Genomic DNA, 13490 nt, shown 5'->3' with positions numbered 1-13490 from the left:
CGCCCGTTGCGGTGTCCCCACGGTCCCGCGGGGGGTGCGGTGCCGCTCCGCTCCCTGCGCTGCGGCCCCCCCAGCCCGCTGCCCAGCACTGCAGCGCCAAGAGCCCCCCCCCGGCGCCGCGCACAGCCCCAACTCACAGGATCTCCAGGTCGCGCAGGGCGCGGAAAGCTCCATCCTCGATGCAGCTGATCTGGTTGTTGTCCAGCTGCCTGCGGAGAGGAAGGGAGAGGGTGAGGGAGGGCAGAGCCGCCCGGAGCGCGGCCGGGTGTCCCCGAGGCGGTGCGGGGCTCTGTGGCTGTGCCAGCGCCGCACGCTGCGCCGGAGCCTGGCAGGTCTCAGTAAATATTAATTGCGCCTTTTTTTTTTTTTTTTTTTTTTTTTAAAGGCAGAAGGGAGTAATTTCATTACATTAGGGCATCCAATCCATTATGAGCTTTTACCGTCATGTCAGTGAAACAATTTCATTAAGCTAAAGGCCTGTAAATCATTGGAGGTCACCGGGCTGCCCTCCGTGACCTCCCACAATGCCTTTTCTTCTTTTACTGGAAGTTGGAGTCCTCTGTCCTGACAGTACTAAATCTCCCGGCTTTATCTGCCCGAGAGCTGTGAGAGCGAACAGGGAATACACCAGTTCCAAATTAGACTCAACTAATCTAATTTTATAGTCTTTTTATTATTCTAAGCACCAAATGTCTGTGGTGGTTCGATGCCTCCGCGCATTGTTACCGGTCCCATCTGGTAGCCCATTCTATTGAAAGATCTCTGAGCGAAAGCAAAGCCTGCCTGACCGCATCAGGGAGCGCGGCCGCCACACGGAGCCTCCGCACACGGACACTCACGGCACCACGCCGCTTCAAAATGTGTCGCTTAATATCCCGACTGTGGGGCTCTCCCATTTGTTTCCCGGCACGTGCATATGCATTACAATGGATGCGGATGCTCGGTACAGGTACATCTGCCTCTCTTGTTGGAATATTACAACCGTAAGCGGTAATTTAAAATTCAGCGATTACATTTTCAGATGTCTGATCTCTTGAGTGTTACACCTAAAGAAATACACCTCAGCACCTGCTCGTGTGGAAGCACAACGCCTGCATCTCGGACAAAAACCAGACCAAGCTCCTGGCTCTGTACTGTGCTGTGTTCTGCACAGCATCAGCTTTAGCTGTGGTGGAGTGGGGACTATTTATCCCGTGTGTGTAGTGTCCAGATGCTATGATAAAATAATAAATACATCCATATAGATAGCAAATACGTTACACCTGTGTGTGATATATTTGTGTGGCTTTGCTAACTTCCTCCAGCTGTTTGCTGTACCTTTGGATTAAGCGTTTGTCACAGCCTTCTCATTAAACAACAGGAAAACAGGGCACGACAAAACAAAAACCCAACTGATATCTTTTGGGGGTAACAGGCATGAGGCAATCCAAGTTTAGAAGCAGAAACGGTAAATACAATGGCAATGGTAAACACAGCGTTTATGTGCCTCATGGTGCCCCACCACATCCTTATCTCCAAATTGGAGAGATGTGGATTTGATGGGTGGGCCACCCGGTGGATAAGGAATTGGTTGAAAGGCCACAGACAAAGGGTGGTGATCAATGGTTCTATGTCCAGGTGGAGGCTGGTAACAAGCAATGCCCCCAGGAGTCTGTCTTGGGACCAGTGCTTTTAACATCTTTATCAATGACATCAATGATGGAATTGAGTGCACCCTCAGCAAGTTTGCTGATGACACCAAGCTGAGCGGTGCGGTGGATGCAATGAAAGGAAAGGATGCCATTCAGAGGGACTTCAACAGACCCGAAAGGTGGGACCGGGTGAATCTAATGAGGTTCAACACAGCAAAGTACAAGGTTTTGCACTTGGGCCAGAGGAATCCCAGGCATATATACAGACTGGGAGGAGCAATCCTTGAGAGTAGCCCTGCAGAGAAGGACCTGGTGGTCCTGGTGGATGAAAAACTTAACATGAACCAGCAGTGTGTTCTTGCAGCTTGGAAAGCAAATGGTATCCTGGGCTCCATTAGAAGAGGAGTGGCCAGCAGGGACAGGGAGGTGATTGTCCCTCTCTACTCTGCCCTCGTGAGGCCCCATCTGGAGCACTGTGTCCAGGTCTGGGGCCTCCAATACAAGAAAGACAGGGAGCTGTTGGAGAGGGTCCACAGGAGAGCCACAAAGATGATCAGAGGGCTGGAGCACCTCCCCTATGAAGACAGGCTGAGGGAGCTGGGCTTGTTCAGCCTGGAGAAGAGAAGGCTGCAGGGTGACTTCACTGCAGCCTTCCTGTGCCTGCAGGGAGCCTACAAACAGGAGGGGAGTCAGCGTTTTGCAAGGGTAGACAATGGCAGGACAAGGGGAAATGGTTTTAAATTGAAGGAGGGAAGATTTAGGTTGGATATCAGGGAGAAGTTCTTTACTGAGAGAGTGGTGAGGCTGCCCAGAGAGGCTGTGGGTGCCCTGTCCCTGGAGGTGTTCAAGGCCAAGTTGGATGGGGCCCTGGGCAGCCTGCTCTAGTATTAGATCCGGAGGCTGGCGGCCCTGCCTGCGGCAGGGGGGCTGGAGCTTGAAGATTCTTGAGGTCCCTTCCAACCCAAGCCATTCTATGAGTCTGTGATTCAGTTTGCTCCACTGACACTGAGTGTCCTGGGTCTGTGTTTGTGTCTGAAGAACTTAGGAAAGTTGCCCTCAATCTGGTCTCAATGAACATCAGGATTTTTATGATTTAAGTGCATGAAGTATCATACAGACTACAACGTCTGCTAAAAATCTTAGCAAGCATAAAGGCAGCTAAGGTTTGTCATAGCTCTCATAACTTTGGAGGACACGTTGAATTTGGCAAAACTTCCAGCAGTATCTCCTATACCGACATAAACCAGGATTAAAAATCATCCAAAAGGGATTCTGTAGCATGACAGTTCATGCATATTTTAAATACATATTTATGTAACTATATACATACTTATTTGTTTATGTTCTCTCTGCCTCTCCCACCACCCTGCAAAGATGCCAATAGCTATGTACATCTGACTGCTGAGACAACGAAGTGGCTGCCGAGTGACTTCTTCTGAGATCGCTGCTTAATTGAGTGGGTCGTTAGCATTTTTTTGCTCAGATGGAAAGAATGGTGGATTTCTGGAGGAATAAACTTAAGATGAGTTAAATATAACTCTGGTTGCATGACTAAGTACTTTACACTTCAGTTGGCTTTATTAAGCATACTTTATTAAGCATAAAGCTGGCACATACTAGCAAGATGAAGAGAAAGCAGGAGCAATTTGAGAACCACCTCTCTCTTTCCTTCTACAAGTATTATATATTGCCTATTTTTATTTGAGTTACGCTATAATATTGATTTTTCTGCCAGATACACTAAAACAAGCAAGTAAACCCAGCATGCTGCTCAAAAGGCCTTCTATTAAAAAGCTTCATATGTGGTGCACTGCTTTTCTAAAAAATGCTCCTCTCATAGATTGATTTTTGTTGAAAAAGCACAATGACAACCGTAATCATATTTCTATAGGTCCAGTCACGCTAATGCTAACAGCGAAGTTTGGCCTATGTAAATAATCCACAGGACCACTGTAAGGGAAACCTCTAGACAGAGCAGAAGACATGAACTTAGCGGGATGTGCAGTAAATTGGGAAAATACTCATTATAGATGTCACTTGACACTCAGTACAGCCTGGTTCTTCATGCTCCATAAACTAAATCTGTGTCTCTGGGAGGCACCCACATGCGTAATGCTCCCTGAGAGCAGCAAGGCTCGTGACTCCTAATACCCTCTGCAACCAAACACACACTTCTGTGCTTCACTCTGAGCATGATAATGTCTTGCCAGAAGGAATGGAACTATTTTTTATCTTGAAATTAAGCATGACTGTGTTTAAGACCCTTTACCTCCTCATTTATTTCTCTGCGCGTACAAGTGGAAATTCAGTTTCTTTGCATGTACGTAGCATCCCTATGAGCAGCTGAGCAGAAGATGGAGATTTGAGAATTCAGAGTCTGAACAATGACTTCCTACTGAGACAACATGTTAGTTCAAAGTTTGGGGAAAACCTCACATACAGCCCTACGGAAAGCCAACTACGGAAAGCATATCCTTGTATATACATGAAGGCAAAATAAAATGCACATGACATGGGCCAGCAGCCAGATTGCACAGCCAAGGTGGGTTTGCTGTGCCCTTCAATGCCCAGAGCAGAGTACTCAACATCCACCGAGAAGAACTGATCATATGCATTGAATATAGAAATACAACTTCAGAAAAATGTAAAATTCAGCATTCAAGAGCAGCTGGACATGCACTTCCTTGAGGAATGTGCAGCACCACTCCTGTTTCCTCATTGCTGCCTTCCACATGGGCACTCACCCCTCCCTAGCACCATATTACACGAGACTGGGTCAGCTGCTCTGGTCTCAAAGACATTAAAAAATGGCCTCAGCCAGCAGAAGCATTTATTCAGATTTAAACATCACTTCATTCGTCAGAGCTCTTACTCTTTCTAGAATAATTTTGTCCCCTCAGTATTTGTCACGTATGCAATGGTGTAATGCAATGGCCAAAAGGAGAAGTCAGATGAAACCAGCTCATATTTTAGTCACTGTTTTTCAATGGACAAGGTTAAGTTTTATACCTCTGCTCACTCCTGCCTTTTTCAGGAAGGAATCCAGCACTCATCTCAGGCTTTATCTATAACTACCAAGTCATTCAACTACCTCTAAAGAAGACACATGTTCTCATGCTGAAAAAGTGCTAAAGGAGTCTGTGCAGTGAATGAAGCCACAAAGACGGAGCTGTGCGAGACAGCCAGACAGCATGGCTGGCACGTTGTTAGAGCTACAAGCCAGGGGGTGAACAAGAAAACACGGCCAAACTTTGCACAACCAAGTTTTTGCTGGGTTAGATGGGTCTCTAACTTTTCTTTGGGTGAAAGCACGTGTTTGGGTTCCGGTGCTGAATCTCTCACGCACGAGGCACAAAGCCCCGTGCTGGGCTCCTGGCAGGCCGGCACACGAACCCAGCTCGGTTCCCCAGCCTGGACCCAGCAGGGGCTGCAGGGACCCGAGATCTCCGTGGCAGGCAAGTGGCCAGCAGACAATGCAACAGCTACTAGGAGCAAGGCCGGGAAACCTCGGAGAGCAGAGCAAACATGGAAAATATTTAGAGAGCATGTGGGGTTTACATGAAAAGTGACACAAATGCTTGCAAACAATGCTAGAATGTATACAATGGTCTAGAGAAGAAGGCTCCTTTTATCTGGTAGAGATACAATAATAATGCCATGTGTATACAGCTCTACAACTCCAAAGCTTATCTCTGTTTCTATTAAAAATTATGATAATGACATGACTAAATTACATGCAATAAATCATTATCTATCCTTAGAATTTACATCTTAAAGCAAAATAAATGTTTTAAAGCTAAAAAATGAGACATCACCTCTCCATGAAATGAAAAGTAATGCTGCATCCCAACAGATTTCTTTCACAAGATGCTCTGTGGTTTAGGCAAGATGCTGCTCTGTTAAAACATGGTTCCCCTGTGTAACACTCTGGCTTAGCCATTTAGATTTGAATGTTATCTGTCATACTGAAGAGTTACATTTCAAATAACATTTGGAAGGAATAGGATTTTACAATCCTGATATTATTTTTTTGCCAATTGGAACAATCCTTTAAATAGGAAGATTCTGAATTTTTCCTCCCAACAATAAGAGCATTTTGTTTCCAAATGCCTTTGAGAGAAAAAAATCAACAACAAAGACATGGTAATTTTTATCATGGTACTGGATTTAATGTTAAAAAATGCTGTAAGATATTAAGATTTGAATTAATTCAGTAAAAACATCCCAAACTGAAATTATCTTTTACTAACATTGAAAGTTAGTTAAAAATCACAGAATCGCCAAGGTTGGAAAAGACCTGTAAGATCATCCAGTCCAACCGTCCACCTATCACCAGTATTTCCCACTAAAAATTACACTGATGTATTCCTAACAGTTGTTACTCATGTCACACTAGGCAACCTAACGCAGTGCTTAAGAACCCCAGGTGCTTTTTCTGCAATTTGCCATACTCAGGTACCTGGAGAAGTCCAAGTACCAAAAAGAAAACGTCCCAGCACTGAGCAGTGAGATCAGTGCTTCGTACTTTGTTTCAGCTTGGGTTTCTTTTTGTTGGTTGGTTGGTTGTTTTCTTTCTGATGCACTGCAGAGATCAAGTGTTCCTCTCGTTTTTAATTACATTGTGAGAGGAATTTAATTAATATAACTTCTTTGTATGTTTTCTCCAGAATCTACTTAACTTTTAAATAAAAGCCCACATTAGCAAGTAGTGTGATGCTTTTGTTTATCATATTTTAGATGTTTAACATACAAAGAAGTGCTACAGACTACTTGTGCATTTCAGAAAGTTCTGCTGTTACAGATAGATTACGACTGTTCTATATATCTACTGCTCTAGTTGTGAGCTTGAGCATTTCCCAGTTAGTAAAATACTGTATTGCATGTTTAACCAGTTGATGGTTAAACCCATGTTAAAGGTACCGTCCTGCAAACATATTTAAAACAGATGACTTTTCAGTAGCCATTTCATCAGAATGCAAATCCACTGCAACATGCAGATTGTAGTTGGAAAAAAATTGGATTTTATTAATTAAGTCTCCAGCAGAGTCTAGTTTGGCCAACATTTTCCCCAACATTTTTCCATTTCTTTTCTAATAAAAACTGCTCGGTCTATGCAATCACTGTAAAAGTTACACCCTAGCGTTGGTAGTATTCAATAAATGGTAAGAATTAGAAGGGCGCTCTGTAACATTAATTGCCCAGTCTCCAAGGTATTCCTTACATGAATACCCGAGAATGCCAAGTATTGAAAAAAGTGACCCGATACACGTGTGTAGAATTTCTCACGTACCAAACTAAAGGGCTAATCCCTGAGTTGATAATGAAGGACTACAAATGGTAACAGATGCTACTCTGAACTAATACTGAATTTGAATTAAATTGGCTTAAAGTTATTTTAAAGCCACTTTTAGTGGATTTTTCATTTATAATTTGTATTCGTTCTTGAAGCATTACTAGAATTATTTTATAAACGCTTACTTGCATTAGAAAATTAAAAGAATTGCTACGTTAAATTCAATGTTAAAAGAATTCTCAAGTGGAGTACATTGGTGGAGCGGAACGCAGCGGATGGAGCTGCAGTGCTCTGGTTGTGCCAGCAGCTCTGGCTGAAGCACTGCACAGAAACAACCCATCTACATGGCACTGCCAGGCACAGGCACAGCTCGGGGCATCAGCCCTCCCACGCCTATGGTGTGGGGCTGGTCAAGGAGGGAGGAACGGCTGATGGAGGGAAGAGCTGCTTATAAATATTTACTCTGCAGGCTGTGCAAAAGTACAAGTATTTGCTCCAAGTTTATTACATTAACTCACAATTCAAAATGTTGCTGTCAAAAACCAGGCATCATATTAGCTTAATGCAAACCAAGGTGACAAAGGAACAGGTAGAGCCCTGCCTCTTCCCACCAGGATAAGTGTACACAAACCAAGGCTTCCTTTCAGTATCGGGGGCTTTAGAACATTTTTTTTTAATTAAAAAAAAACTCTCCCTCTGGTTGCTGATGTAACAAATGGTGCATACCCAGCACACAAATGGCTGTCTCCATAGCAATTGGGGCAGGTTCCGTGTTTCCCTAGTTACTCCTGACTGATAACCATCTGTTGTTCTGCTCTGCCATAGCCCCAAAGGGGAGAAGGGGAAGAAATGAGGAAGACAAAATGGGTGTTAGAGAATATGAAAGTTATTTACTACAGTGGGCTTTACATTGTCAGAAGGTTTGCAGTTGCTTACATCTTTTTTTATTCTTGCTTTCAGTTGACAAGTATGGAGTCCTGCACACAAAGAAAAGCTGTAACTCCAAAATGTTACCATTCATTCACCTTACTAATAGCAAACCATATAGGGAATTGTATTAGGAATGTTAAAAGGAAATCACGTCATTAGAATGCTATTATGAAACTGTGGAAAGTCTGGAACTAAAGCACTTAACGGAGGAAAAAAACCGAGAGAGATTTAATTTCAATAATCAGTAGAAATTTGTAATGTAAGAGCCTGGGGCAGAGGAGGTGAGGAGGTCAGCACCCCCTGACTGCCGCGGCCGGAGCAGGGTCCCTCTGCAGCTGCCCCAGCCCGCAGGACGGCCAGCAGCAACCTCACCTACACTGGGGCTGTCAGCACCGCCAAACCATGGGCCCCTCCTCCCTCTGTGTGCCCAAGGGGGATGCAGGCCGCCCACATCCTCCTTGAGGACGGCAGCACCCTGACGGCCCTGCTGAGATGGGGATTATACACGGGATCAGTGTTTGCTGAGGCCCGTGTGCATCATGGTACTGCTCACATGGAGCTGGTAGTGCTACAGTCTGCTCGTTTTGCAGGAGCACAAACAAGCCTCCACAGGCTGCTGGTCCAGCAGATCGATACAGCAGCATGCAACTGGGGTTGGGTTTTATTTTCTTTGAAAAAGACTCTATGCATCTTCTATATAGCCATAAATCCATTACAGAACCAAAACTTTTGAAAATGAAGAACATGGGATGCTTCAACCCTTAATGTTATACCAGCTGTCAGACAGACAAAGTTGTCTGGGGCTATTTCTCCAGCAGGCCAGAGGACTGCAGGAATTCCGGAGAGCAGAGCAGCAAGGAGAGCTCCAGCCCCGTGGGCTCTTCCCCACAGCACAGGGCATGCTCCGGGCACAGGGATGCAGCGAGGGCTCCCAGCTGCATGCCTGGTCTGTCCCACTGGAGCACAGGGAGAGGTGCCCATGTGCAGTGCCAGGATACAAGCAGGACGCAGCAAAGCAAGGTGTTAGAACAAGGTGCTTTGTGAAAATCATGTCGAATCTGCCGTTCGCTTGTTTACACATCCTTGTAATTAATAATTCACTAAATGCAGTTTTGAGAGGAGAACTAGGGCTCTCATGCCTTTAAGAGGCTTAGACGTTTTTAGCAAACATGAAAATTACATGATGAGATAGTGGCTATGGCAGAGAGCAAATGCAATAGACCTTAGCAATTAGTGGAAGGTAAACTCACTCAAGGCCCAGACACCAGAAGCACCTCTTATACGTGGTTAGGAAAATGACAGAGCAAAACGGAATCTTGACATTTGATCTCCAGACATCTGTCCCCTTTAATATCACATATTACATTAGATTAATTCTATCACCTGCAGTCACACAATAACTTCAGATGTCTTCTAGATCTTCAGACAAAAATCAGGAATAAATAATGCCAAAACAGGGAGATGTGAGTAAAGACACAACAGTGTCGACCTTGGTCCATGGCTGGAAAATTTGGGCAAAGCAGTAGAGATACTGATTGTGATTTGATGGGTTAATTTTAAACGGGAAATGAACATAAAGATCTAGTGGATGAGTATCCAAAGAGGGAGCATCTTGCATTTATGAAATATAGAATCTCAGCGTTTATGAAATATAAAATCTCATATGTTTTCTATGAAATATAGAATCTACTACACTGACTACAAATTTGTCAGTCAGATCTTTTATAACAAATCCTCCGGACTGTTGTTACAGAACATTTTGGTAAGAGATGCTGGTTGATCACAGTGCCTTCAAAGACAAAAAATAGCCAGCTGATAGAGGGGGAAGAACAAATGTGAGCATCTCGGTGCCCCATCTTGAGTTTTGGGTGTTTTGTTATTTATGGATTTATTTTGTCATGATTGTACTCAGTTTCTCAACATGCAAGAAATGCTAGAATAATAACCAACCCCACAGTCACTTGATCACAGTTTATGAACACCACGTTTCAAGATGCTGCATCAGTTTTAAATCGCTCAGGTAGGGGCTTCCAGTCCTGATCCTGCATAGCACAGGCTCCCAAGCTTCCCATGGGGCTACAAACGGCAGGCCATTTCATCTTTGCGTGGGCTTTGATTTTGGGATAAGCGGCACTTCAGGTGATGAAGGGATGGGGGTGCTCTGCTTCCATGCCTTTTGTTTGTTTTTACCCCTTTTTATGCCTCTGTCAAACACAGCCTTCCCTCACACTGATCAGGCAACAGCAACTCTCTTTGAGGCATGAAAATTATTCTAGCGAATTCTGTTGAAGGCCACTAAAAATAACCACTGAAAAGTAAGAGGTTTTGATTACACTAAGACAAGGAGCCACCTGGCTTAGCTGCAGCTTTCTTTTGTTCGCTGCCCACCTGTCTGGGCATTAGCAAAGTCAGAGATTTGGGTTTTTACTTGCAAGTGCTCCTAAATGGCTGAGGTCCACAGGGAGCTCCGAATTCTGACTCCTCACTCTGATTACACCTCACCCTGTGATTCTCAGGCCTGCTGAAACAGGGGAAGAAGATCCATGTACATATGCAACTCTGCTCTTAGGTCTGTTGCCTTCTTACTGGTATAAAACAATGCCGGCAATGGGTACTATAAAAATATTTGAGATTTGTTTTCTAGCAGTTGCTTCACTGCACACACAACTTCCCGATCCTCTGGCTTTAAGCGTCTTCCTTCCTAGTTGTCAGTTCTTAGTGCTGTACTTTACAAGCCAGTCCTGTGGCTGACTTGTAATCAATACAAGAAAGCATATGGGCAAGTTTAGGTGAGATGGCGCTAAGGGTAGGAAACACATTAGAATTCACCCTGAACCTCCTGAGCTTTTAAGGTGTTTACGTCAACTTCATTCTCACTACTCAAGGCAATGAATGCTCAGTGAAATTCCCACTGGAATTCATATAGTTACAGGCCTGTTACCCAGGGAATACTGATAAAGGTGCAAGCAAGCACTAAGCTTGCTCCTTTGCTGTTGTTAGAAAGTGAGTATTGTCTGCCAACACAATAACACAAAGAACCCAGCACTCGTGAGCCAGAGACGTTCTGGCTCCAAAAAACAATGACTGTGGGAGCGCTCCAGGACCTGGAGAGGCTGAGTCCGTCCTTACCCACGAGCTAGCAGAGGAGTGCAGGACACCCTTTTGTCACACAGACCGCAAAACATTAAGGAATTGTTTCTGTGGAGAAGGGGGCAAGCTATGAGCAACTGCAGGATGGAGAACATTTGATGGGAGGCTGCTCTGGGCCATAACACTGTACGTACTCAGCTGTAACTGCTGGACTCTGCTCTCCAAACTCAGAATTTCTTGTTTCAGATAAACATTGCCTTGTTGCTTTAAAGAAAAGTCTATCAAAGGGAAAGACAGAAAAGATGTTAAGAAAGGAAAGAAAAAAAATGACCTGATATATTAAATGAGAACAAAAATTAATGTGGCTCTTACTCATCTTGGGACCTAGCAATCACATTAATTTTGAAATACTTAGAAAAGTGCTATGGAAATACACAGCAAATTGTATCACAGTTGACACAAAAAGCCATTTTGTTTTATTGTTTTCAAGCCAGCTAAATTTATGCCATTTGAGAAATGTGTATCACCAAGGGTAAGGACAGCAATCCATCCTGCAGATTTATGTTTACAAGCATTTTGGAACAAATGTTCCTATTTGAACATCCATACAAACCATAAGCATCCAATACGTTTGGAGCACTACGTTCAGTTTTTGTTAGCAGATCTTTAACTTCCTGAACAATGTTTTGCCAAAGCAGCGTGGCACTACTATACATCCTGCAGGAGCAGGGCACAGAGCATATGTGACAAGTCTTCCACATATTCACCAGGGAGTGTTTCCTTCCTCCTACATGAAACCACAGGACTATTTATTTAATTCACTAAAGCAAATGGTATTCATCTATTTTTGGCATTTATGTGATCGCTGTTGTACTGGAGTGCCTCACTCTTTAATACATTTATTCATTCTCCCTGCAGACGCACAGCTGTCAGCAGCACAATGAGGTTTTATAAAATTTCAGGAACTGAGTGCACCGCTTCTAGTCCCACTTACCTACATCATTTCTAAATTAAAATATGCTTCCCCAGCCTCAGGACATGTAAAATACAAATGCAAAGGAGAGAACAGGGTGAGTTTGTATCAGAAATGCTGAATGCCACTCACTGCACTAGATAATTATTGATAATGTTACTACTGTTGCATACCAAACTGATAAATATATAGATAAAACACGTCTAACAGCACTGATGTTTTACTGAATTGCAGTGCTGAAAGTAAAAATATCCTCAAAAACCCTACTGGTACCTGATATCATCCTGCAAACTCGGTTCTTGGATGGAACGTAAAAGCAGCCAGGTAACGAAGCCTTGCTTCTAGCTTTCCTTCTGGAAAAAAGCTAGGAGAAATGAGCTGCTGGACACAGAACAGCTTAGCCACGGATCTGAAACTTCACGGCTTAGAAATCCCAGTATGAAGGGACAGCCACAGTCTGCTAGACAACACACGCTGCCAAAACGGGGCAATAGGTCTCCTCCAGAGGGCTTCATTCCACCCTGCAGGAGGCTCCGGTAACGTAACCTTAAAGTCAGCGTTTAACTGGGAATGCACGAGCAGAAATGTGAATGAATTATTCCAATCAAAACCGGTAAAATCAGCATCGTGAAATTAGCACCCCTCATTGAAATTTTAAAAGGTGATGGCTTATCATTAGAAATACAATCAGCACATCGAACTAATTTTTACAGCTTATGTATAAATTTCCCTAGAAGTTACAGACTTCAGCATTTTTGTCTGAACGTATCTTAGTTGCTGTGTGTTTCTTTTAAAGAAAAATATTTCATTTTAAAAAGTAATCGCATCAACCTCCAGGTCATGTTAGACATTGCGATTCCTTAAAAATAAATGGCCGCATGTCTAAGCTGTTCATTCGCATTTACTTGGTAGCCTCTGAATAATGATTCTACAAAGCCAAGAAAACTGAAGCCATTAACAGAGACCTGAAAGTAAACTTAATCCATTCAAACTTTGAAACTTTTCTGCTGAGTGGCACGGTTCTGTTGTTGTTGTTGCTTTTTCCTGATAGTAATCCATAAATCTGTTCATAGCAGACAGCTGCTTCCTCCGCCAGGACTGCAGCAGCAAGAAGGAACTCTTGTGCAAGACAGCTTTCACTCTTAAGTAAGATCAGGCAGCAGTTTGGGATGAAACGAGCATACCCGTTGCCTTAACTGACCCCTTAAACAAATCTCAAACATCTAATTCACTTTGAAATGTGAAAGCACTTAAATAAAACAGGCAGAGAAGCCCAAGCTTTCTCCCTTGCAATCAAAGCAACGCATCCTCTGTAAGTAGGTAAAGAGGGTACCTGCACAACCCTGGCTCCACTGCACCTCTCCCATCCTTCTCAGTCACTCCTGAGTGCTGCACATCCACTTGTGACAGCCCGCTGCCTGCCCCCACATTAACCCCTAGTGACGCCCAGCAGCTGCTGCACGAGGAGTGGGAGAGTCACAGCTCCCAGCAGCCAGGAGCACAACGCTGAGAGCTAAAAGCAAGCAGCACCCCCCCGCCTCCACCCCAGCATATCCCACCACCAAAACCCCAG

The 13490-nt window shown here is 44.0% G+C and overlaps 1 protein-coding gene across 3 annotated transcripts in view; it reads right to left on the bottom strand.

Moving 5' to 3' along the window:
• SLIT3 (slit guidance ligand 3) overlaps positions 1–13490 on the bottom strand; it is a 536914-nt gene that overhangs the window by 208111 nt on the left and 315313 nt on the right. For all 3 annotated transcript variants that reach the window (XM_021410240.1, XM_021410241.1, XM_021410242.1), the window contains one exon: positions 138–209. In XM_021410240.1, coding sequence (XP_021265915.1) covers positions 138–209 — 72 coding nt within the window. The remainder of the gene's footprint in view (positions 1–137; positions 210–13490) is intronic.

The sequence above is a fragment of the Numida meleagris genome, chromosome 12 (assembly GCF_002078875.1).
Source record: "Numida meleagris isolate 19003 breed g44 Domestic line chromosome 12, NumMel1.0, whole genome shotgun sequence".
NCBI classification, from domain to species: Eukaryota; Metazoa; Chordata; class Aves; order Galliformes; family Numididae; genus Numida; species Numida meleagris.
This window is presented reverse-complemented; position numbering and strand designations above follow the sequence as displayed.